Source organism: Dermacentor andersoni, chromosome 4 (genome assembly GCF_023375885.2).
Source record: "Dermacentor andersoni chromosome 4, qqDerAnde1_hic_scaffold, whole genome shotgun sequence".
NCBI classification, from domain to species: Eukaryota; Metazoa; Arthropoda; class Arachnida; order Ixodida; family Ixodidae; genus Dermacentor; species Dermacentor andersoni.
This window is the reverse complement of record NC_092817.1, coordinates 211778331-211802587: the sequence shown is the minus strand read 5'-3', so window position 1 is coordinate 211802587 and position 24257 is coordinate 211778331. Positions and strand designations below refer to the sequence as shown.

At 48.5% G+C, this 24257-nt stretch overlaps 1 protein-coding gene across 1 annotated transcript in view; it reads left to right on the top strand.

The window, feature by feature from the left end:
* LOC126538479 (acid phosphatase type 7) overlaps positions 1 to 24257 on the top strand; it is a 182767-nt gene that overhangs the window by 140342 nt on the left and 18168 nt on the right. Inside the window, exons 7-9 of the mRNA XM_072288022.1 lie at positions 10885 to 10956; positions 13523 to 13637; positions 17254 to 17367. Coding sequence (XP_072144123.1) covers positions 10885 to 10956; positions 13523 to 13637; positions 17254 to 17367 — 301 coding nt within the window. The remainder of the gene's footprint in view (positions 1 to 10884; positions 10957 to 13522; positions 13638 to 17253; positions 17368 to 24257) is intronic.

The window sequence follows — 24257 nt, the reverse complement described above, 5'->3', positions numbered from 1 at the left end:
ATATGCTGCACGACAACATCATCCAGCCTTCTAAAAACCCGTGGGCATCTCCTGTAGTCCTGATGAAGAAAAAGGCCGGAACACTACGTTTCTGCGTCGATTATCGCCGACTGAACAAGATCACGAAGAACGACGTATACCACCTCCCACGGATAAAAGACGCATTGGATCGGCTCTGCAACGCTAAATATTCTCGTCGATGCACCTCAAGCCTGGCAACTGGTAAATAGAAGTCGACGAGAGAGATCGCGAAAAGACCGCCTTCATCACGTCAGACGGCCTCTACGAGTTCAAGGCCATGCCATTCGTACTGTGCTCGGCGCCAGCAACGTTCCAGCGCGTGCTGGACACGGTTTCAGCATTATTGAAGCGGTAGACCTGTATTGTTTACTTGGATGACGTCGTCGTCCAATTTAAGCGGTCACCTAAGGCGTCTTGCGACAGTATTACAGGCCATCAAGTCATCAGGGCTCACTCTGAAGCCCTAAAAGTGTCACTTCGCTTACGATGAGCTTCTGTTCCTAGGCCATGTCATCAGAAAATCTGGAGTCCGCCTGGACCAGCAGATGACAGCTGCCATCGCAAAGTTTCCGTAGCCCATCGACATGAAGGCAATGCGTAGATTCCTTGGCATGTGCGCCTACTACAGGCGCTTTGTTAATGACTTCTCACGCATCGATGAGCAGCTCACACATCTAAAAAATCATATGTCGACTTTAAATGGGAAACGCCGAAGAACGACGCATTTCAAGAACTCAAACGACGCATGCAGTCGCCACCGGTTCTTGCGCACTTCGACGAGAACGCAGATACAGAAACCCACACTTACGCCATCCAAGCTCTTGGTGCCGTCGTATTGCACAGGAAAGACGGACTTGAACGGGTGATAATTTACGCTAGCCGGTCGCTGTCAAAAGGGGAATGCAATCATTCTACATTTGAAAAGCAATGCCTCGCCATCATTTGGGCTACAGCAAAATTCTAGCCTTACCTCTATGGCAGGCCATTCAAAGTCGTCGGCGACCATCACGCGTTGTGTTGGCTAGCTAACCTAAAGGAACCTTAATGACGGCTGGCGCGGTGGAGCCTCAGATTTCAAGAATATGACATCACTGCAACCTACAAGTCCGCATAAAGACACTCTGATGCCGATTCCCTATCACGTGCTCCTATTGGCCCGCCGCCGAAAGGCAACGAGGATGGCGACGGCTTCCTTGGATGATTAAGCGCGGAAGACTTCGTAGAACAGCAACGAGCAGACCCGCAGCTAAAAGGCGTCGTCGAGTATTTAGAAATAAGGGATACCGGCGTTGTCATTAGGGTATTTAGGCGCGGATTGTCTTCGTTCACGATTCAAAGCAATGTGCTCGTGAAGAAGAACTTTCACCAGTCCGAACCAACTACCTTCTTATTGGTCCGTCAGCGCTGCGTCCAGAAGTACTCACGCTCTATATGGCGATCCGACTGCTGGGCACCTCGAATTCACCCGGACACTATTGAGAATACAGGAAAGGTATTACTGGCCGCGCCTGACCACCGACGTCGCCTATTACGTCAAGACATGCCGAGACTTTCAGCGACGCAGACGCCACTCATCAGGCCAGCGGGATTACTACAGCCGAAGAAGCCTCCTTACCAACCTTTTCAGCAGATTGAGATGAATTTGTTGCAACCGTTTCCGACGTCAACATCTGGAAATAAATGGATCGTCGTGGCGACGGACTACCTCACCCGCTTCGCCCAAACTAAAGCTCTGCCGAAAGGGAGCGCAGCCGAACTGGCAAAATTCTTCGTCGAGCACATCCTCCTGTGACATTGCGCTCCAGAGGTCCTGATCACCGACGGAGGAACGGCCTTTACAGCGGAGCTCACCCAAGCCATTCTCCAATACAGCCAGACAAGCCACAGGAGGACGACTGCCTATCACCCGCAGACGAATGGTCTTACGGAGCGCCTGAATAACACCTTCGCTGACATGTTAGCAATGTACATCGACGCCGAACACAAGACCTGGGATGCCGTCCCGCGGCGCGTAACCTTAGCTTACAGCATGGTGGTGCAAAAAACAACACAGATCATGCCGTTCAAGCTCGTTTATGGCAGGAACCCGACGACGACTCTCGACGCGATGCTGCCGCACGTCACCGACGAAGAAAACCTCGACGTCACCGCGTATCTCCCGCACGCGGAAGAATCCCGACAGCTCGTCCGCCTGCGCATCAAGAACCAGCAGACGACCGACAGCCAGCACTACAAACCTGCTCGACGCTGCGTGGAATACCAGCCCGACGACCGTGTTTGGGTTTGGACCTCGATACGCCGACGAGGACTTAGCGAGAAACTTTGCCGCCGCTATTTCGGACACTAGGAGGTCATTCGACGCATTGGCGCACTCGACTATGAAGTCGTGCCAAACAGCATTTCGCTATCACAGCGTCGGCGCTCACGACCTGAAGTAATCCGTGTTGTGCGACTTATCGAACATCGTGAAGGGGCAGCGCAAGACTGCGAAGACAAGATCCAGCAACACACAGGACAGCGCTGAACTCACAACTGAACTTATTAGAATGCGTACGCAAATGTATGTACTACAACCCACAGCCACGTGCTCTCCCATCGATGGCGTCGTTATCTGTGCGCAGGCAAAAACACAAGATCCTGTAATCTCATCCTACACTATGAGGTGGTTGAAAAAATCTAATTCACTGTGAAACAAATTTGATGTTGGCATGCTTACACAACGCGGACCTTTTTCCCAGAGATAGTGAGCCTCAATAATCTCCCTCGTAGTCTGATTGCTATGCGCGGAAAGTATTGCGGCGTCTTCATAGATTGGAGTGCACCCATGCTCAGAGCAATGCCGTGCGGCATGTGATAAGGCATTACCCATTAGCGAGCGCCTATGGCAAGGTCGATCCACATAGGTCGCGAAGCTTCGGGCGAAAAGCGGTTCAGTACAAATTGTTACCGACATCAGCAAGAGGGTTATGGGAGCAGCGATTGAAGCGCGACTATGTTTGGAGGGAACAAACATTGGGAAAGAAAAAAGCGTTTTATAATCCAAGTGAGCCACAGTTAGATTCATTCAACGAAAATAATATTCCTGGTCAATTTTATATATTCATGACGAGTTATGAAAATACAAGTTTATTTAATTTATTATTATTAATAAGTACACTTCTTTTCAGCGCCCATCGCTACAGGGGGCGTTGACACTGCTATCACTCGCAATGCAATGCACATGTTGAAATGTGCAGAAAGGCGCGCTCGCAAAGTTCACCTATTGAAATACACCTCCCTCACACGTTGTGCTTTTTTCCTTGTCGAAGTTTGCCTGAATTTGGTGACGAGGGTACCTCCATCGCTCCTTAACCTGTTCAGTCAAAAGTAGTGAGTTACGACCGCCACATAATTGTGTGGTTGTTTTCGCGCGACTGCGCCGGTCGACGGGCTTGGCATCCGACGATAGGATCAGCGCTCTACACCTAACGCTTACGTCGGCCTCCAAAGAAAGTATCTTCTCTGCAGGGGTGCGATTTCGACATCCGTACGGCTGGCCTTTTCCTCGAAAGGCTCGACACGCCCATCAAGTTGAATGGTGGGGCGTTTGAATATACAGCTCCAAAGGCAGACCAACAAAACAAACTTCGCGTCTTCCTAAACAAAATGACGTCACTTTTGCTTTTAACGGATATGGCGTCACATTATTTTTTCTTCCGCCGGAAGTGTTCCCACCACATACAGATGGCGCTAAGCCCAACGAACCGCCGATGAACCGCCATGTTTTGAACGTATGGGCTCCTATGGAAGCTTCGCTACCAGGTATATTTACCTTGCCTATGGTATGACAATTTAATGTTTAGGCAACGACCTGTTCGGCTGATATAGACGTGACTACAGGAAATAGCCTCGTAGTCTGTTTGCGCATAGCAATCAGACTAGGAAGGAGATTATTGAGGCCTACTATATCAGGAAGAAAGGATCGCATTGTGTAATCATGCCATCATAAAAATCGTATGACAGTGAATTTGACTTTTTTTAAAACTGCCTGATAGTGTCGTGACCCAGCCTCCCGCAGTCGTCCCTCCCCGCAGCCTCCCCGGACAAAACGATTTGCAGAGGATGTGGAGTCGCGTCGCCCGGGGAAGGCCATGAGTTTTCGCCCAAGTGCACCCTATCTCACGGCGGGCAAGGCCTGAGAGCAACGCTGCCAAGTGCGCTACGTCATCTGTCGCACAAGGAAGCAGTGAAAGCGCGCCGAGGAAACACCTGCGCCGCAGGTGACGCCCAGAAGCCAAGTACGTGACACGAGCGTGCCCAGGGGGTCCTCGAGAGGACGCTTCACCGCGCCAGCAGGCTGCCGCAGACAGTCCAGAGGACGGTCCCACTTCTGGGGTCGCTCTCGCTCGAGGGTCAGGATCCAGGAGACCACCTGCGCCGATCCAGTCAAGCAGAAGCCTCCAAAGGTAACGAAGGGTTCGCCGCCAGAGCAGAGCAATCCTAGAGTCGTTCACTTATAGCAGGAGAACACGCAGCTCATAGCCGCATAGCAGCAGCTCAGGGCCGAGGTCGAGTTCTTTCGCAAGTCAGCTTCGTCCGCGCCACCCGGGCTGGCTCCTAGGGAGCTCCCCGCTGAGGCACCAGCGCTGGCACGGTCCACCAATAAGCAGGCCCTCGCAGCCCCACGTGAGGTAGAAAGGGACCTCGAGGAATTCAAAAGTGAGATTACGAACTCCATGAAGGAGGTTAGTCAGTCAGCACACAGCCTCCAAGGCTCAGTCATGAGCTTAGTAGAAGCGGTAGCTGCTCTCACGAGCATGGTCAACACCCTCGAAACTAGGGTTGTTCTCAGGTGAGTCAACTCCCGGCTCCTTGGATGCGGTAAGAAGTGGTCTACCCTCAGAAGCGGAAGGTTTCAAACGCAGTTCCCCATATGCAAGGACAAGCAACCACTCCAAACATGGCGTGCCAGAATAACGGATTTCTAATCTGGCAGTGGAAGTGCGCCGGGTTCTTGCCGAAAAGGGCGCTCCTGCAGCAGTTCGTTTGTTCACGAGAGCGTAAACCGCATGTCATTTTATTACAGCAAACTGTCAGGGAGACAGTTTCGCTGCAACGTTACAGGTCTCATTCCGCCTTTGGCGCGGGCAGGAAGGACATTTGCTTCCTCGTGTCCAAGCGATGTTCTCTTCTCGTACACTCCATGTGCATGAACCACAGCAAGGTCGAGTATTCGCTCATTGAAATCATTCCCAACACCTGGCTAAAATCCAACATCTTTATCTCAACATATACAGTTCTCCCAGAGACCAAAGACACCGCTTCACGTCCCTTGTTTGCAAAGGCCGTGGAGCTGGCGGCGGACTCTCCACTGGTGGTCGCGAGTGACTTCAACGCCCCGCACCGCGAGTGCAGCTACCCGTCGTCGACCGCGTCGTGGAGTAACCTGCACGAGAACTTCACTAGCGATCACTTCGTTCTCGTCACGTCCTTGGAGGTGTCGAACAGCGCCCCCCGCCCCCCCCCCCCCCCCCCCCCCCCGCGGAAATACGGTCACGAATTGGGATCTCTTCCGCAAACTCAGGAAGGGAAAGACGGCGGATCACACAGACTTTAACGAATGGTTGTCGCAATTGAAAATAGACGTTGAGTCCGCCACCCAGACACTCGGCACGGACCTCAAGGTGAACAGAATGTACAGTCATCCCGCCCACCTCCTCGAGGCCAAGACTGCTCTCCTGGGCAGGTGGAAATGGCAACGGCTGAATCCTAGACTCCGTAAGAGGATAGCTAAGCTCAATCGCACAATTGAGGAACACTGTTGCGCGCTTGTTAAGCAACAGTGGGACGAGATTTGTTATTCAGTTGACGGGCAAATGCACACTAAAGGCAACTGGAACGTCCTAAAACAGCTCCTAGACGAATTGACCAGAGACTAGCTATGGATAGGGTTTAGCACGAAGCAAAACGGGAGGGCTCCACGGTGAAGGACATTATCCCGTCGTTGGCCAACAGATATCAACCCTCAGGCGCCGCGGATTTCCCCTGCTACCGGGGCCTCGAGAGGGAGGACCTGGACACTCCTTTCTCTAAAAATGAGAACAGGGAAGCCCTGTTTAATCTTCACAGCCAATCAGCCCCGGGACCAGACGGCATTTCAAACAAGCTACTTCGCAATCTCGATGAAGAGTCCGTCGCCACGTTAACGGACGAGATCAATCGCGTGTGGGACTCGAGTGATGTCCCGGATGATTGGAAGCTCGCTTCGGTAGTTCTTATTCCAAAGCCAGGTCGGACCCACAGCCTAAACAACCTCTGACCAATCTCGCTCACTTCGTGCGTAGGAAAGGTTGCGGAACATTTTATTCATAACCAGCTATCTAGGTACATCGAGAAATCCGAACTCTTCCCCTACAACAAGTTGGGATTTCGCCCGTCCCTGTCAACTCAGGACGTCATGAAACTCATTAAACACTACAACCTCGATAAGGACACCCGAGATGTCAGGGGTATCCTAGCGCTGGATCTCGAAAAGGCCTTCGATAACATTTCTCATAGGCACGCCCTCAATTCAGTTTCGGGCGTGGGCCTTGAGTTTAAGTTCCACGGGCTCGTCAGTTCGTTCCTTCAGGGCAGGTGCGCCATTCTCAAGGTGTGCGAAGTAGTCTGATCCCTTCGAGCTGGGGCCAGGGGCACCCCTCAGGGGTCAGTCATCTCACCTCTTCTCTACAACGCAGCCATGCGCGGCCTCTCCACGCGTCTCTCCGAGGTGGACAGCGTTAATCACGCTCTTTACGCCGACGACATCACAGTTTGGTACGACGGTGGCAGTGAAGGCAGAGTCTAGGTATCACTACAGGCGGCCCTGAGCTGCACGGAGCAATTATTGGCGGGCATGGGGCTCCGGCTCTCCCCGTCCACGTCCGAACTTCTTTTGTATCGACCGACAAGGAAAGGGCACATCCCGAAAGGGCAGATCCCTCTCGGGAAAGTCGACATATCCATTCGCACGGCCATCGGGCAGGTCATTCTCACGGTGAGGGCATCCGCATACTCGGTATGCTGATCGAGGCAAACGGTAGTAACGGAGAAATGAGCGCTCGTATCGTCACCAAAACGGACAACATGGTCACGCTTATCACTATGGTCTCCAACAGTCGCGGAGGGCTGGGGGAGGACAACCTCCTTAGGTTGTACCACACTTTGCTAATGAGTCACATCACGTACGTGGCCGCCGCGAATCGCTGGCATGGATACGAAATGCCAAAGCTTGAAGCGCTGATCCGCAAGAGCATAAAAAAGGTGCTCGGCATCCCCATGGGCGCCAGCCCGGATAAGCTCATAAGCTCATGTGCCTCGACAAGGTTGTCTAGGCACAGCATTGGCCCAGGTTCTCATGCTTTCTTCCTCGCCTGCAGGGAGGCGGATCCTGGAGGCGCTGGATTGCAGCCTCAGTGCCGTCAGGGAAAGGCGGTGCGCGCTCGAAGCGGGGAGGTGGGAGACCGCCACGGTCTCGCCGTTCCCACGTAACGTACACCCACAACACAATGTAGACACACGGCGGGCCAGAGCGCCGTACTTTTCGGATCCGTCACCGGTGATCCACGGTCGGTCGCGTTCGTCGACGCCGCCCAATACGGTTCGTGCGACCGGCTCGTGGCGGCCGTGGTAGATCACAGGAGCAACCTCTTTAACACCGCGTCGTTGCGGGGCTCGTCCCCAGCACTGGCAGAACAGGTCACAGTCCTCGCCTTTCAGCACTGGAGCAGACCGCAGGTCTACACGGATTCTCGGTGGGCGGTCAGGGCCTTCGCCATGGATTGGGTCTCGAGGTAAGCGGCCGCCCTTCTTTGCGGCAGGAGCATCGCCCCCCCACGTGATCACTTGCTTCATGGCCCACATGGGGCCTCGGGTCTCCCCCGTCGTTCCCAACACCAACGAGCTGGCCCATGCCTGTGCGCGCGAACTCACCCACCGCGCCAGGGAAACGCCGCTCGAAGCGCGGACGCTGGGTCCCACAAGGACTCTCTCCTTACGTTCAATGAGACTACAAAGCACTATCAGCTCGGCAGGAGGGTCTATACCCCACCCCACGCCAAGCTCTCCAGGCCTCAGTCTTCCACCCTTCGCATGCTGGACACCGGGTCCTATCCCAACCTAGCCAGGCTGAGCGGGTACGCGGACTCGTTCGAGCCCGATTATCCTGATTGCGGAGATCCCTTCTGCACTTTAGAACACATGCTCTGGCGGTGTCCCTCGTTACGAAACCGTGATCATATCACCACTGAAGAGGAGTGGGAGGAGGCGCTCAAGAGCTCCAACCTAGCCGCTCAGCTACGGGCCGTCCAGAGGGTCCTCGGAGCAGCGCTCAGGCACGGCCTGCCCGTCCCGACGTGGCAGCGGCCCGCAGCAACTCCAACTTCGTAAGGGGGTTTCGGAGTCACTTCTGACGACTTCAATAAAGTTATCCGCCTGCCGGCCTGCCTCACAGTGTAGCATTTGATAACAGGATTTTGTGTTTTTGCCTGCGCACTAAATGACGCCATCGGTGGGAGAGCACGTGGCTATTGTCTGTAGTACATAAGTTTGTGTTTGCCATGTAATAACCTCAGTTGTGAGTTCAGCGCTGTCCTGTCCATTCCTGCCTCTTGTCTTCGTCATCTTGCGCTGCCCTTTCAAGATGTTAACCCAGTGCCAACTCGCCCAAATGTCGATTTTTCTTTGTGCGACTTAAGCCGTTCTACCAGCGCTAATGAACACTGGGGCCTTGCATAGCTGAACTTTGAACTTCTTTTGGACTGCGTTACCTTGGACTTTGTTTGTTTGTTCTTTTGTTACTTTGTTTAATAAGTTTTCTTTTGTGTTTCAGTCTTCCGTTGTGTTAGTGAGATCGCGCTAGCACAACTTGGAGGCGATCCGGGTTAGCACCGTTCCGTCTGTAGAAACGGGTTCGTCTCTACAAAAACAGCACCTGATTAACTTTCTTCTTTAATACTTGGAAGAATATATTTTTATTAATTCATGAGGATTTGTGCCCGGATGTAATTATATGAAACGTAAGATTGCCCAGCAAGCCGCTAAACTTGGGAAAACGGACGAAAACTTCCGCGCTCTCTTTGTGACAGTTTTTCGTCTGTTCTTCTTTGTTTCTGCACTTGCTTCTGAACTGGAATGAAGTGAGCTTTATTGAAATATAAATAACCGGGGAATAATTCGTGAACATTTTACTTTAGGAATGTTTTATCTGTGCATCCGTGAAATGTTCCAGGCCAAGCCACGTTCGAGACAAAGCTTCGGACAACTATATCCCGGCATTCCCGATGCGACAACGCGCCCGTTAGGCACCTCACATGGATGGTTGCATCTGATTTTCCCCTACGTAATATCACAAGAGTAAAATGCACAAAACAAGGCAATATTCAATGGCCTGGCAAGAGAACAATAATTCATCATCGCCAGTGAGCCTATATTCTTTGTGCAGGAGTACGTCTATGCGGACCATTTACTCAAAGGGGACCCTGATCAAGAAACGAAATTTACAGAAGAATAAAAATGAGTTCCAGTGCATATTGTAGGCATTACCAATTCGTGACTTTGAGCTCACAATTGTCATTGAAAATAAAAGGGTACAATCATTGCATTCCACAGGCGCTAAAATACGAGGCTGAAACTTGCCAGTTAACAACGAGGGTCGACAACAAGTTAAAGACGTCGCGAATAGCGATGAAACAAAAATTTTTAGGTGTAACGTTAAGAGGCAGGAAGAGAGCGATAAGTATCACAGCGAAAACAGGGATAGCCAATTTTCTAGTTGAGATTAAGATAAAAAAATGGAACTTGGCTGGGTCACGTAATGCGTAGAGCAGATAACCTGTAGACCATTAGAGTTACAAAATGCATGCCAAGGGAAGGGAAGCGAAGTCGTGAACGGCAGAAAATTAGGTGCAGGGTTGAAAAGCAAATTTGCAGGCGCAAGGAGAAATCAGCTAGCGTGAGACAGGGGTAAATGGAGGACGCTGGGAGAGGCCTTCATGCAGCACTGTACATAACAATAGGCTGATATTGATTATGAATATTACAAAAGCTTTATCTTAATTGTTGTTACAGGAGATTGGTGGCTAAGCGTATAGGTCCCGTCATGTAGGAATACAGAATAATGCGGTGCACTCTTTGATTCCGAACACTTGGCCAAAGTAATTTCAATTTTAAAAATTCCTGAACAAAATTCATTGTTTATGACCAGGTAAACATTTCTTTGACATTGATGAAAAGTTAGCCCAAGACATGCCGCATCAAAACGCAGAAAAATCGAGAGCTGAAGAAGAATGTACATTTTTTTGCAAGGCTAGAAGCAGCGCTCAAATGACTTCCCGCGTTGTGTTCTCGCTTTTCTTCTTCCTTTGTGCTTTCTTGCTAGTCTTCCGCATCGAAACGCTGACGTTGATGATGATTGCGTATGGCATGGGCCGCGACTAACGTCGTCCAAGCTGTCTAGCAAAAAAAAAAGAAGCGTTATTTGTGAAACAGAGTGCAAGATTCAGCTAGAAGGCCTATGGCGTGAGGTCGTCAGTGCACTTACAACCGAACACCGTAGATCTTAAAATGGAATGTTGCACCGTGCTTTTTTTAAATAATTTCTTTTTCGGGGACAAGCCAGGAAATCTTAGATGGGGTGCTCTACGTAGCGTTAAACCACTTTAGGATTGTTTTCAGTGAGAGACTCGCAGAAATGATAAAGTTGTCCTCTGGCAGTAAGTGCAATTGCTTCATAATGTCAAATGCAGATAAAGCCCTTAGTATTAAACTCATGCTCAGTGCGCGCTTTGTCACCCGCCGAAAGTGAATGTCGTAACCGCACGTCGCTTTTTTCTTACCTTCTGTCAGCAACTTCTCCAACTACGTCAACAGGTTTTCCATGGTCGACCACACCGGGCGAGTGAACAACCACTTCTTCAGGTACGCTTGTTCGTTTTGGCTGCATTAGTAGAAAATGGGTTCTTTTTCAGCGGGCTCCTGTATTAAGGATGAAAAGAAGGCTAGTTAGCCATGTGTCTTCCAGTGATAATCACGTTAATGGAAAGAACAAGAACACGCCCCATTAACGAATGAAGGTGCTGAAGCCCAGTTCATCTGGCAAAAACGATGGCGGTACAAATACGAAACGCATTATCACGCGGCAATGGTTCTGTCGGCAATACTGGCAAGTACCGTGGTCGGCAAGCCGAGCGAGTGCACAGCCAGTTGAGGGCCACTCGCGGGACTTCGGCTGACATTGTCGAGTAGGTCAGGTCTATCCACTTTAACGACACCGCACGCGTCCTTTGTTATTCAAGCCATAAAACGTGACTTGTCTAAGACATTTAAACTTATCACAGTTGCCTAGCAAGTTTTGGAAAATCAGTTCTGTGGAATCCGGCAAGATGGAGGAAGGTGCATGAAGGAGAAAATTCATAATCCCCTGGCTATTGCACTAAGCAGCAACGAGAACCTGCACGGGTTTCTCAAAATGAAAACTTCGTAGTTAAAGGAATGTGTTTGTTTGTGGGGAACCCTGTATGGGTTTCTTTTGCAGCTTCGTGCGGGTCAATGAAGATATTTCCCTTTTATCTTAGACATTTTCTGCATACAAACACCGGGATAACTGTTTTTTGCATCCAAATGTTATCTCTAAGTGGCTTCAGTCAAAGTATGGGTTGGCACGTACGAGCGGTACGTTTTGTTTTTTATTGTATTGATTAATATTACTCTGTCCTATTTTTCGCCACAACAGCTGGGCTTGTGTGCATATCAATTGTACGTCCAGCGTATTTCCTGAAGGTTTTCGATTAACTTTTCTACTGCTGCAACACCTTGTCTGTATGCGGTCGCGCGCAGTAATATCAGACAGGAATCTTAAGAAAAGCCGTGCGCGGGCAACCATAAGAGCATCAGGTATGCCTAAAAAATAATGTTTTCTTTACCGGACATGCTCCATGCGTTATGGCGTTTCTGTGGCTCACGTACGCCGTGTCAATGTATTGTGCTTTATGTAATGTTCGCGTAACGCAAAGCAATTGCGTCATCAAACACACAGAACCCGTGCCGCCCCTCTGTGTGTGAACTTGCAGGGAGGACTGCGCTTTCGCTGTTGTCATTTGCCAATATATGGTTCATTGTGCTTTCTCTTTCTTTCAACTTACCTGCACAGCAAGTAATGCGAGCCCAGTCCGCCCAATTTCCGAGATCGTTCCGCGATGGCCTAAGTACTGACCAGACCCGTCTCCATTGACAAGGCAGGACGGGTGCTATTGGATTGCCTTGGACACGTTTGGCACCACAAACGCAACGGCCTGACAACTACTTACTCACACTCGCGCTTACATTGTCTCTGCTTTGCCCGTGCATCAATCAAAAGTTTTCAAGCCACCTAGTCCGTAAGACTATGTCACCTATTCCGCAAGGCTATGCTTGCGTTAACCGCATGTATGGCCCGTACCCAATTTTCAGACGTGCGTTGTAAACATTGTCTTAAATACACAGCCAACACTAAATCTCGCAAACACTTTTCAGGTGATGTTTGATACTCCATTTACTTTTACTTTTACTTGCCTTTACTTTTACTTTACTCTCCCAAACCTTATCCTAATATGACCAACGTGCGCATATCGACACTACCTGTTTTGAAAGGTGCCAAACATAGAAACAAGTACATGCCTTATATTTCGCTTTTAGAGCTCCTATGTAGAAACAACATTTATATATTGCCGGGAATGCCGCAGCGTCCCGGACTGAAAATGTGGCATGTAACAAGTGGCGCGCAAGAAATACAGACCCCGTACTAAGCAAGCGCTAGTAGTAGCTGACTTCTACTCAATAACTCTCAATTATTCAATACGGACGTTTAAACTTTAGGAAGCTTATGAATTTCTTTTCTGGATCAACAAGAAGAGTATTCTTAGTGCATCTGGTGAGCGCTGTTCTGGTGTTTCATTACTCTCATTGTGACGGCAAGCAAGGTACGCTCAAGTTTCACTTCTTTCACGTTTGTACGCTCTTCAGTTGACCGCACGTCCAGTTCGGAATGGATCTTTGAAATAATGTAAATAAGCCTTTAAACAAACGTAGCCCACTGAACCTCTCACTTTATTTAGTAGTGAAAGAACAGTAGATGCTCAAAAGTCACTTTACCCGACACTTTGGATTTGATTCAATTCTAGACTTTCACTATTAGATCACCCCTTTAAAGGAATCTTAGGGCTCAAAACGATGTTAACTATGTAGAGTATTTGCGTGTTCTTTGCGTGTGTGTGTTTTTTTTTCACTAGCACAGATCCAAGTAGTTATCACGCACGCCATACCTAGGTACGCGCCCGTATAATTTGAATTTGAATTTATTTCCAACAAGCATGTTTACATGCACCTTTGAGGCATATGCGAGTAAAACCTGCTAGAAAGCAACTTGATAAAGCTCCGTCTCAATTATTTCACCACAAGACAGGCATCTCGACCTGAAACAGCTCTTGGGTCCTCTTTTCCTTCCCAGTTTTGACATCGGACCCGCGCACATCATCAGCTTGTCGACTGAATTTTATTTCTTCGTTGAATACGGATTCCTGCAGATAAAGAATCAGTACGAATGGCTGGAACAAGACCTCAAGGTAAGTGTTTCTGTGTTTCAGTGACATTAGGTATGTGATATGGGAAACGACTATGAATAACGGCATATTCACGATAGTGCCGTACTAACTTTCCATTACATTGTAGCGCTATAAAACAGCTTGGTCTCGTTTTACCATTTTTTGCGCACATGTAACGCAAGAATGTCCGCAGGCCAAACCACTCACATTTTTACTGGAGATCAAAGCAGCTAGGTAACTTTATGCTTCATGCCGCCGGCCAGGGTAGAGGTCTATCAAACTCCATTTATGTCTATAATATCATCCGTGCAGCGTCTTGTCCAGTCTGGCCTGTAGTGTTTTCGTCTCAGGATTCATGCCACAGATAATAGTGGACAATGAAAACCTCGTTTGACAATAAACCAACCAATGGACGTCTAGCACGATCTACATATTTTTACGGTTTAAAAAAAGAGAACAATATCAGTGTGAAAATTAAAAGGCAGCAAAAGTTCTGTGAACCAAATGGAAAATGAAGGATCGTGTCGCCCAGGTGTTACCGACCCGCACGCAGCAAATTGCAGCGCCGTATATGTGTATATATATATTGCAAATGGAATGTTATAATGCATACAAACTAGTAATAGGAGGTCATTTAAATTCTGAGATAGTCACAAAGCGGGACAACGTATTATTTACTTTATGATTCCTTGGTTGTGTGTTTTGGCAATTTAGAAATAGAAAAAATTAGGAATAGGAACATTTCATGCTGGCACCTAGGGCTTTTCTTTCAATGGTGTGGTCGACATTTCCGGCAATTGGCAACACAAGTAACACATCAAAATTTGAGAAAAATGCACGGACGTAGTGCCGCCATCATTGGCACAGATAAGGTGGTAAACCAACGGGGCGTGTGAGGCACCCCCGTTCACGTGTGTATGGAAACGTATGTATATATCACAACGACAGTGCTCAGACAAGCCAAATTCTAGATATGTCAGCGTAGTCCTCCCCACCTGTTGACGAGAACGAAATGGTAACGGTGGCCAGTTTGATTGGAAACAAGATCCCTCAAATGCTGAAGAAGAGGAGTCCATGGTTTGGCAGGCAGCCGGGTGCCAGAAAACGCGTAGGACATCCCTTTATCACCGTAGGATACCTTATGGCTTATACCTTATGCCTTATATCTTATACCTTATACCTTATGCCCTTATGGCTGAGTATACGCATACGAGTGTTGCGTGTGATGTGGCTACCGTGCTGGCATCAGCATGTTCCGTGCACGTAGATTTGCTGTGATCATCCCAGATTTGTGCATCAGGAAGCGTGTGCTTCCCTGATTTAGTCATTTATCCTCACCAGCGTTTGCTCATTTCTACTCACAAAGCATTGTGCTCCCACAACGGGCTCCAGTGGCGCACCCCCAAACACGGCGATATAAGTTTTTGACGTTCTCGGCCCACTCTCCGCCATCGGTCAAGAGTTCCAGTCTGAAATCTTTGTGCCAGCGTGCTTCAATAAGGGGTTCTCACTTTGGGAACCTATCGTCGTTGATTAAAAGGGTAATTCGTAAACCTTAATACTTACGCGGATATATGACCTGACAGAATATTTTCTGTAGTCCGGTTTTGTTGAGAATCTCGTCCTGCAAAAAGTATTTGTGTGTCTCGAATCGCCTATTTTTATTGCTTAGAGACAACTGCCAAAACGGCCGGATAATCAGAAGCTTTGCCTTCGGCAAGCCGGGAGGCGGAGAGGTGACGTGAGAAGGCAAGGAAACCCTACTAGTATACGACAGCGGTTGCAGGGAAACTGGAAAAGCTTAAGTTTGTCATGAGTGAGTGGAGAGCTACAAAACACTCTGGAGGATCGGCAGCTCCACACACCATCCGGTGACCGACAAGGAAGAAGATGTTGGCGGGCGGTAGCACGAGTGGCCGGACGAGGGAGAGAGAGGATCAACCAATCAGTGGTGGGCACGAAACTACGGGTACGAGGAAGGAGCAGAGAGAAGGAGATAGACTGGAACGCCCGGAGAAGCCATCTCTCGGAGACGGGAGTTCGAAGATCGCTAGTGTCGAGATCGGGGTCGTCGGGGTCTAGACCCGAAGCCGAGAGCCTCAACAGAACGAGAACGGCACCGGCTGTGCCTGGAGCGATACGCCGAGCGAAGGGCTCCGCTATTTCTGCTGCACCTGTTGCTCCGGCGTCCCTGCTCCTGGTGCGAATTGTCAGCTCCTGGTGCCGAGCTTGAGCCGCCGCGAGGAGAGCAGAGGTCACCTGCGGGTGACCAGAGGCCCGGAGCGACGCTAGTGAGAGGCGGAACCGCGAGCCAAGGATCCAGTACGTGCGCCGCTCAGCTGTAGCGGTCGCACTTAGAAGACTTTTGACTCCGACAACCTTGGACTCTGACGCCAGGGGCTGGCTCTACCGTGCGCCCGCGTACCTCGTGTGTCACTGCCCGCCACAGCACTACCGCCGTCAATGCTCTTGTTGTTCAACCAGTTAGTTCATGTTGGCAACGCACTGCCCGAGTAAATAGGAATGTGGGGGATTGAGTTTTTCTTTATTTGTTCTAGACCTAGAGTGGGTTGAAATTCCTTCGTGGACTAGCGTGGCTAGTAGTACTTTTGTTTGTTTGTTTCGTGTACTTTGTATGTGCCGTTTAGTGATATCTTCTCTTTATTTCTTGCAATGAATATTAAGTTTGTTTTGGGGAAGAAATGGCTTCGTCTTTCCTGAATTGAGGTTCTGCCTCAGTTTAACAACTCACACCCGAGGCACCTGTCATGACAAAGTTCCCAAGGTATGATACAGTGCATTGCTACTATTTCTGAAAAATAAATAACATGCAAATATGTCAAGCGGGCAAAATACGCAGGGCGTGCAGACGCAGATCCGCATTAATTAAAGCGGACCGCAGAGTCCAGGCGACACTACGGAAGCGGTCGGCCCTCAAATCCACACTTCTGTGCCCGTCGTGGTAGCTTTGCGGCTATGGCATTGCTAGAGGCAGTGAATTTGATCTCAACCGGGGCAACCGTATTTTGACGGGGGCGAAATATAAAACGGACGTGCGGCAGGTGGTAACTGCGGTGTCGGACCCAGTGTCGGGGTCTCGCTACGCGGTTAGCCGTCGGTGCTCTCTTCCCCTAAGCGCAGAGACCACGAGGTTACGATGACGATAGTGTCAGGGTTATTAGCATAATGAGAAGGAAATAATAATTCACTTCGGGCACATTTCGCTCATCTTCGGCGGCTCATCCTTAACCCAGTTGTTGCGTTCTAGTGAATACCTATTATAATACCTAATATTTATGTTAGTCGCACTGTTCTGCCGTGGCGTATGGCTGTGATGTGGCTGTCTCGGGGGCCCTTGTGGTTAATCGGTCTGATCAAATGCTTTATTTATTAATAACTTGATGCCTGACGCCACTCATGTGCAGTATTTTTTTAGATCTCGCGTTTCTTCAATGAGCCTCAGTTGGAAGCAAGTGCCAATCTTGTTTACTCGCCCGTTTATTCCGCGCAACTGTTGTATCCTTCGCTCAACCAACTACCTAAAAAAATAGTTCACTAAAACGTTATTGGTTCGCCGCAAGAACAAAAACACCGTTTACGAGAGCATGTTCTCCCTGATGAAACGTTCGTAACGCAGGAGGCTACGCGGGCGGAGCGGCGCCGCGAGAGGCCCTGGATCATCACCATGGGACACCGGCCCATGTACTGCAGCAACAACGACCGAGACGATTGCACCATGAACGAGAGCATCGTGAGTTCCACTCGACCTATGAGCGCGACTGCTAGTTCCCAGACGCGGCGTACCTCATTGCTCACACACACGCAAGTTAAAAAGAAACATTTGCGGATCGCACGCACTGTGGGAATTGATGTAAGCGAAGCTTTGTAGGCTGTTTGCTTTGATTGACGATTATTAGCGCTGATGTTGGCAGCGAATGTGCAATTTCTTCAGGATTTAATTCAATACAAGAGTGGTGAGTTGATGTTAACGTTACCTTCACGTACCACTGCTGTTTGTCTGCACAGTCCACAGAACACGAAGGGAGACGTGTTCGCTTGAAACGCTGTTGTGCGTCATTGTTCTTAATCGCGTAGATTGTGGAGCATTACTATGACCTCAAATGGCACATCGCATCGTGGCAGAAGTGTTAAACTTTATATGAAGTGTGGGCCTGTACGTAATTCAAATATTCCTTAACATCAATATATTATTATTATATACGTATGTTAATAATGCGTATACTGTTATATACTTTATTACATACATTCGCGGTCTGCACCACGTTTCGCTACGTAGCGAAGACACCCTTACGTTTCTTTCGGTCCTGGGTGGTGCTTCAGAGGCAGTGCTTCAGATGATTAAAACGGAAAACAATATTACTGAAGCTGCAAGGGAACGCAAAGATAAAAGAGCGTAAACTTGTGCCTTATGTTCACAAGACTTCCCACAATTTAAAAATAGTTGTGAAACGATATGGAGTACAGGTGGCGTTTTTGGCTCCTGGCAAGCTTGCTGGATTATGCTCGCGCATACGAAGAAGCACGAATAGGTCCCAAGGGTGCGGAATAAAGCACACCAATTCCTACGTATATTGCAGTGTTGGGGCAGTCTATCAGGTTTCTCTATCATGCGGCAATGTCTACGTTGGCCAAACAGGAAGTTGTGGTAACATACGCATGCGTGAGCATGAATTGTCGATTAAGAATAAAGCGAGTGGGCACCTTCCTACTCATGGCTTGGCAAGCCCGTGTAAGCTGATCCTGAAAAAAGTCAAGATATTGTTACGTAGGAAGACGCAGACGAAAAGCTATATACAAGTATATTTACAGGGAAATACGCCGCACTTGGCCAAGAGGCAAAAGCCCGCGCTAGCCTCTAATTGTCGTCGTCGTCTTCACACTGCTCGCGTCTTGGTGATCGCAAATACTGTTCCGTAGCACTACCCCCGGTGGCAAAAGCGCCGTCCCGGAGCACCTAAAGGCCGGACTCGGAAGCAGTGTTGTAGGCGTTGGGCCTACTGACGTGCACGACATCACTAGATGCCAGAGTAGAGGACGAGGTTGAACTCACAGGAGCAGTTTCGCACATCACAGGCGGTAGGGCCCTGTGTATCGCGAAAGGAGCTTCTCTGAAAGTCCGACGTGACGAGAGGACGACCACAGGAGCACAAGCGCACCAGGCGAAAACTGTACGTCACGGTGGCGGGCGTTGCGCTGACATTGCTGGGTGGTTCGCGAGGCCGTCAGTCGAGTACGGGCAAGCTGGCGTGCATGGTCGGCGAGGGCGATGCGCGCATACTCGCTTATTGAGATCGCAGCAGGAGGAAGTGCCGTGTCTAGGGCCAAGGTCGGTTCGCGACCATACAGTAGATAAAATAGAGAAAATCCGGCGGTGTCGTGCCGAGAAGAATTGTACGCAAATGTGACGTAAGGAAGGGCAATGTCACAGTCGTGGTGGTCCTTGGAAACGTACTTGAACAGCATATCAGCTAGAGCACGGTTTAACCGCTCTGTTAGGCCATTGGTTTGAGGATGGTATTAGGTAGTCAGCTCGTGTTGAATGGAGGAGGAACGCACAATGTCGTCGATAACTTTCGAGAGGAAGTTACGACCACGGTCAGTAAGCAGCTGTCGCAAGGCGCCATGAAGCAAGATAATAGAGAGTTTTAGTATAGCGTAAAATCCTTGCGTTAGCGTTAGCGTGCGACGCAACGCTAACGCAAAGAAAGACTGCACTGCATGGCACAAGGTAGTGTTTTAGAATAGCGGAACGGAGAAAAGCGTTAACGTTAACGCAAACAAATACAGCGCCATCTAGATGTAAAAACACAAAGTACTGGAAAGCCAAATCCACACGAAATGTCGAGCTTATCCAATGCCGAATCGGCAAGTGTGTCCCTAAGCCAAGCTTATCGAAAGCCACAGTCGCTGCGTTAATTACGCATGTAGGTGTTTGGTTTGAGCGTTGTTTCGTCGAGAGTCGCGAAACACACCGATTAATCTTGGCATGCCGCAATCGAGTGTTCTGTGGGACCCATATTACGTGTCCTCTTTAAGTTGGGATGACATAGACACCCTCATGCTTCGGGAATGAGAGCGACCGCGCAGGTTATACGTGTCCTCAAGATCCACTCAACGTCGAAGCTATACCGGAGGGGACGTTTCGCCGGCAATTTCGCTTCCAGAAAGCGGATTTCCCACTTCCTTCCAATTTTTTGCAATGGACGCCCACCTTGACGTCCATCCGAATGGGTTCAAGGCGAAAACCTCCTTCACGAGGTTCATATCGTCGTCGTTGGTAAAACGCACACGCATTGTGACAACAGCGCCGACCACACTACTGTGTTTTGCCGCGGAAAACATGACATGCATCGGCTTCACATGCGGCTTTACACCAAGCGAACGAGCGAAATACACTTGGGCGCCATCTCGAGGCGGATACAGCTAACATGAGCAAACATTAGCAAACCCTCTAGTTAAGCCTACTGCCCAGCTAATCGACGACGTATATCGCAAACAACGCCCATTTGTCACCTGTGCGCCGCTGCCGAAGCATCATCACACAAATCTAAGGCGAACACGAGCATTAGTGGGGAAGGATAGAGCCTAGCAGTGCAGGCAGACGACTCGATAGATCCGAAGCGGGCTGCTCTCACTTCGACTGGCGCCGCCATCTTGCCGTACGTAAGGCTCCCCTTGCGTGCGTTAGCGTTCAACGCTAAATCCTGAAAATAGCGTACGTACGTAAGAGCTCCAGCAGCGTTTACGTATAGCGCATGCGCAGTGTGGTGCACGCAACGCTAACGCTAACGCTAACTCTTTGTGTTTGCTGCTTTACGCTATACTAAAACTGTCTAATGTCACGCAAGAGAAAGTCCGCGACGTCAGTGGCGCATCTGGTAGGGAGAGCCCGCGTGATAGCGTATCGGGTGGCGTAATCAGTTGTGACGGCTACCCATTTGTTCCTCGAGGATGACATGGGAAAAGGACCGAGGAGGTCTAATCCAACACGAAAGAACGGTTCCACGGGGATGGCGATTGGCTGGAGATGACCGGCAGGTAGCACCTCAGGTGTTTTCCGACGCTGGCAGGGAATACAGGCAGCAACATAGCGCTGGATGGAGCAAACGAGACCAGGCCAATAGAAGCGGCGGCGGCAGACGCGGTCGTACGCGCGGGTTACCCCAAGATGTCCTGCAGTGGGTGCGTCATGCATCTCAACGAGCACAGTCTGTCGTAGATGTTTAGGCACAAGAAGATCAAAGCCGTCAGGGAGGAAGTTCCTTAGGTGAAGAATGCCGCCCTGGAAGACATATCGGCGAACGGATTCGTCGGTAGGTGTAGACCGCAGACGCTCGATGAGTGGTCGCAGCCATAGGTCTCGGTACTGCTCATTGACGATGTTAGCGAAGGCAGACACAGAGAAAATGCCGTCGGCGGTACTACTGTCGGCGTCGTCAGGCTCGCCTACCGGTTAGCGAGACAGGCATTCAGCGTCCTTGTGTAGTCGGCCAGGTTTGTAGATGACAGAATACGAATATTCCCAGCGACCAAGTCTTCCTGTAGGATATTTCAGTGAGCATAATCAGCAAAGCGCGTGATGGTCTGTGACAACGGAGAAGGGTCGGCCATATAAGTATGGACGCTCAAATGATTCAGTTGTGTGCGTTTCAATAAATACATCTGCGTCAAGTTTGTTCCATTCGACTATAGTTTTCGCAAGAAAGGAAAATTTGAAGGCATCAACGCGCGGCACATACGGCATTACAGCATGAGGGTGACCTGTATACGTGGGGACACTCGTCCAGGGGGACGCAGGTATAGTTGGAGTCCAAATTGAATTTATTATTGTACAGTTGGTACAAGAATTTCAACCTGGCTATTTTTCTGCGCGTTGCGAGTTCGGGCAAGCCAGCAAGAGATAATAACGCAGTTACAGACTGCGTCCTTTGATAAACATTAAAGATAAACCGTGCGGCTAGTCTTTGAATTTCTTCCAATTTATTTATCAAGCCTACTTGGTGCGGATCCCAGACTATACATGCGTATTGCAGTGTGGGCCGTACAACTGTTTTGTATTCCTTGAGCTTTACCTCGGGTGCCGCATCTTTCAACTTTCGCCTTAACAGACCGAGTTTGCGTTGAGCAGAACCACAAATGTTTTCAATGTGTTCGTTCCCATTCAAATTGTGCGTGATTGTGACCCTGAGATACTTAAGCTCACTAACCTGTTGAAGTGGGCTGTTATTTATTCTGTAAGTAAAATGCGATGGGGTTTTCTTGTTAGATACAGTCACGTAAGCTGATTTATCGAAATCAATTTTCATGTCCCATGCAACACACCAGTCATAAATTCTTTGCAAGCATTCGTTCAACAACACTTGATCCTGGACATTTTTAACGCGACAGTAAATAAGGCAATCATCCGCAAATAGACGCAGTTCAATGTTCAGTTCGATGCAAGTCATTAGCAATGTCATTTACATACAATAGAAACAAAATTGGTCCTAAAACTGAACCTTGTGGCACACCAGATAAAACAGGTAAGGAGGATGATCTTTCGCCTGCTATTTGAACATATTGCTTTCTATTTGTAAGGTACGCATAGATCCATTTCCCAATTTGTGTATTAACTCCAAGTTTATACAATTTCTCAATAAGTTTTGTGTGACATACCCGGTCAAAAGCCTTCGAAAAATCAATTGCTGTAACATCAGTTTGTTCCTTATTGTTAATTCCGACGCCGAAAGCATGAGACACCTCAAAAAGCTGCATCACTGTTGACAGACGTTGGCGAAAGCCAAGATGCTTGCTGTAGAATAAGTTATTATTTTCTATATATTCAACCAGGTGTTTCGATAATTTGTGTTCTAACATTTTACACGCGGAGTATGTAATGGAAGTTGGCCGATAGTTTTCCGCCAATAACTTATTGCCCGCTTTAAAAATAGGTATGATGCGAGCAAGGAGCCAATCTTCCGGCACACCTCTGATACGAAATGACATTGCAAGAATTCTAGACAAAATATGTTATATCCATTCACAATAACGCCTTAAAAACTAATTGGATATTTGATCGGGGCCACAAGATTTTTTGTTATCCAGTTTTAACAACAATGCTAGAATGCCTTCTCGAGAAAGTACAATAGCATTTCTATCTTCACAGAGCAACAAACCATCGCTCACATTTATGGGGTGCCTATTACTGCCAGGGGCAAATACAGAGTTAAACATACTATTAAAAGCCTGTGCGATCAATGCTGGTTTAGTGCAGACATTTCCATCTAACCTAATTTCATTAATGTTGCACGTAGAACCAGATAAGTAATTCCAGAATTTTTGAGGCGAGTTTTGTAAGCAATCCACCACAGTTGCTGAAAAATATGCCGCCTTCGCATCTTTTAATTCTTTTCTAACTTGCGTACTGAGACTGACTATTTTTGCACATCGCCTTGGCATCCTTCTACATGCACGATTTAGTCGCCGCTTCAAATTAATAATGATTCTAGTTACCCTTGGACTGGGTTTTCCTATGCGCTTGATTTTCTTGGGCACATAGTTTTCCAAACAGGCGCGAACAACTGATACAAAGTATCTCCAAACCCTATCTATGTGATTATCAAGCGGCATATTATCAAGAGCACGTTCTAAGTAGTCGATAACCGACGTGTCGTCAGCCCGATTAAAGGTATACACATATACAGAGGAATATTTTTCTAATTGCGCGTTACCTATACTTAAAATTGCTACTACTGCTTTATGATCGGAAATGCCTTCCTCAATGCCGACATTATAATTAAATGTTCCGTTAGTCAAAAATAACAAATCTAGCGTAGATTTATTTTCCCCTCTGTCCTGGTCGGCTCATGAACTACCTGAACACATTTATGCTTAAGCATAATCTCGAACATTATATCAGCGCTAGGCTTTTCCACTGGCCCCGTAATTCTCGCATCCCAATCGACACCTGGTCAATTAAAATGCCCTGTTAAAATGATTATACTTCTGGCATTCCTTCTGGCATTCAACAGGGCTTCCGGGGGCTATATAGATAACGCCAAGTAGGAAAATGGTATTGCCAAGAAATAGTTTGCACCACACGCTTTCATGCCCGCTTATTGATGGCAAAGTTTCATATCTGAGTGGTTTCTTCACTAGAAGCGCCACGCCACCGCCTCGTGTTGCTCTATCTTTGCGGATTACATTGTAAGTGCTTGGAAATACCTGCACGTCACTGTGCAACCACGTTTCTGGTCGAGCTGTGCGTCGTGAAGCAATCACAAGTATTCAAGCTGTTCTAACTTATTCACTATGCTCCGTGCATTAATGTTCAGTAACCTTATTTCGGGGTGCCTTGCGCGTCAGTAAACTTTTTCGGTGGTAGTTCATTGCGCAGTCTCATGCGCACATTCTGCTCAAAGTCCTATGTGTCAGCAATGTTATTGAAAAGCTTATCGTGAACAAGACTGACCTCTGTGCCATCGCGTTTATCAGTCTGAGCCGATTTCCAAAGTAGTCTTCCTTTTGCGACTGTTTCCGGCGAATAGTCCTCAGAAACACAAATTTTCGTTCCTTTGAGTTTTTTGCATTTCTTATAGATTACCACCTTGTCATTGTAATCGTACAATTTTAGGATAACAG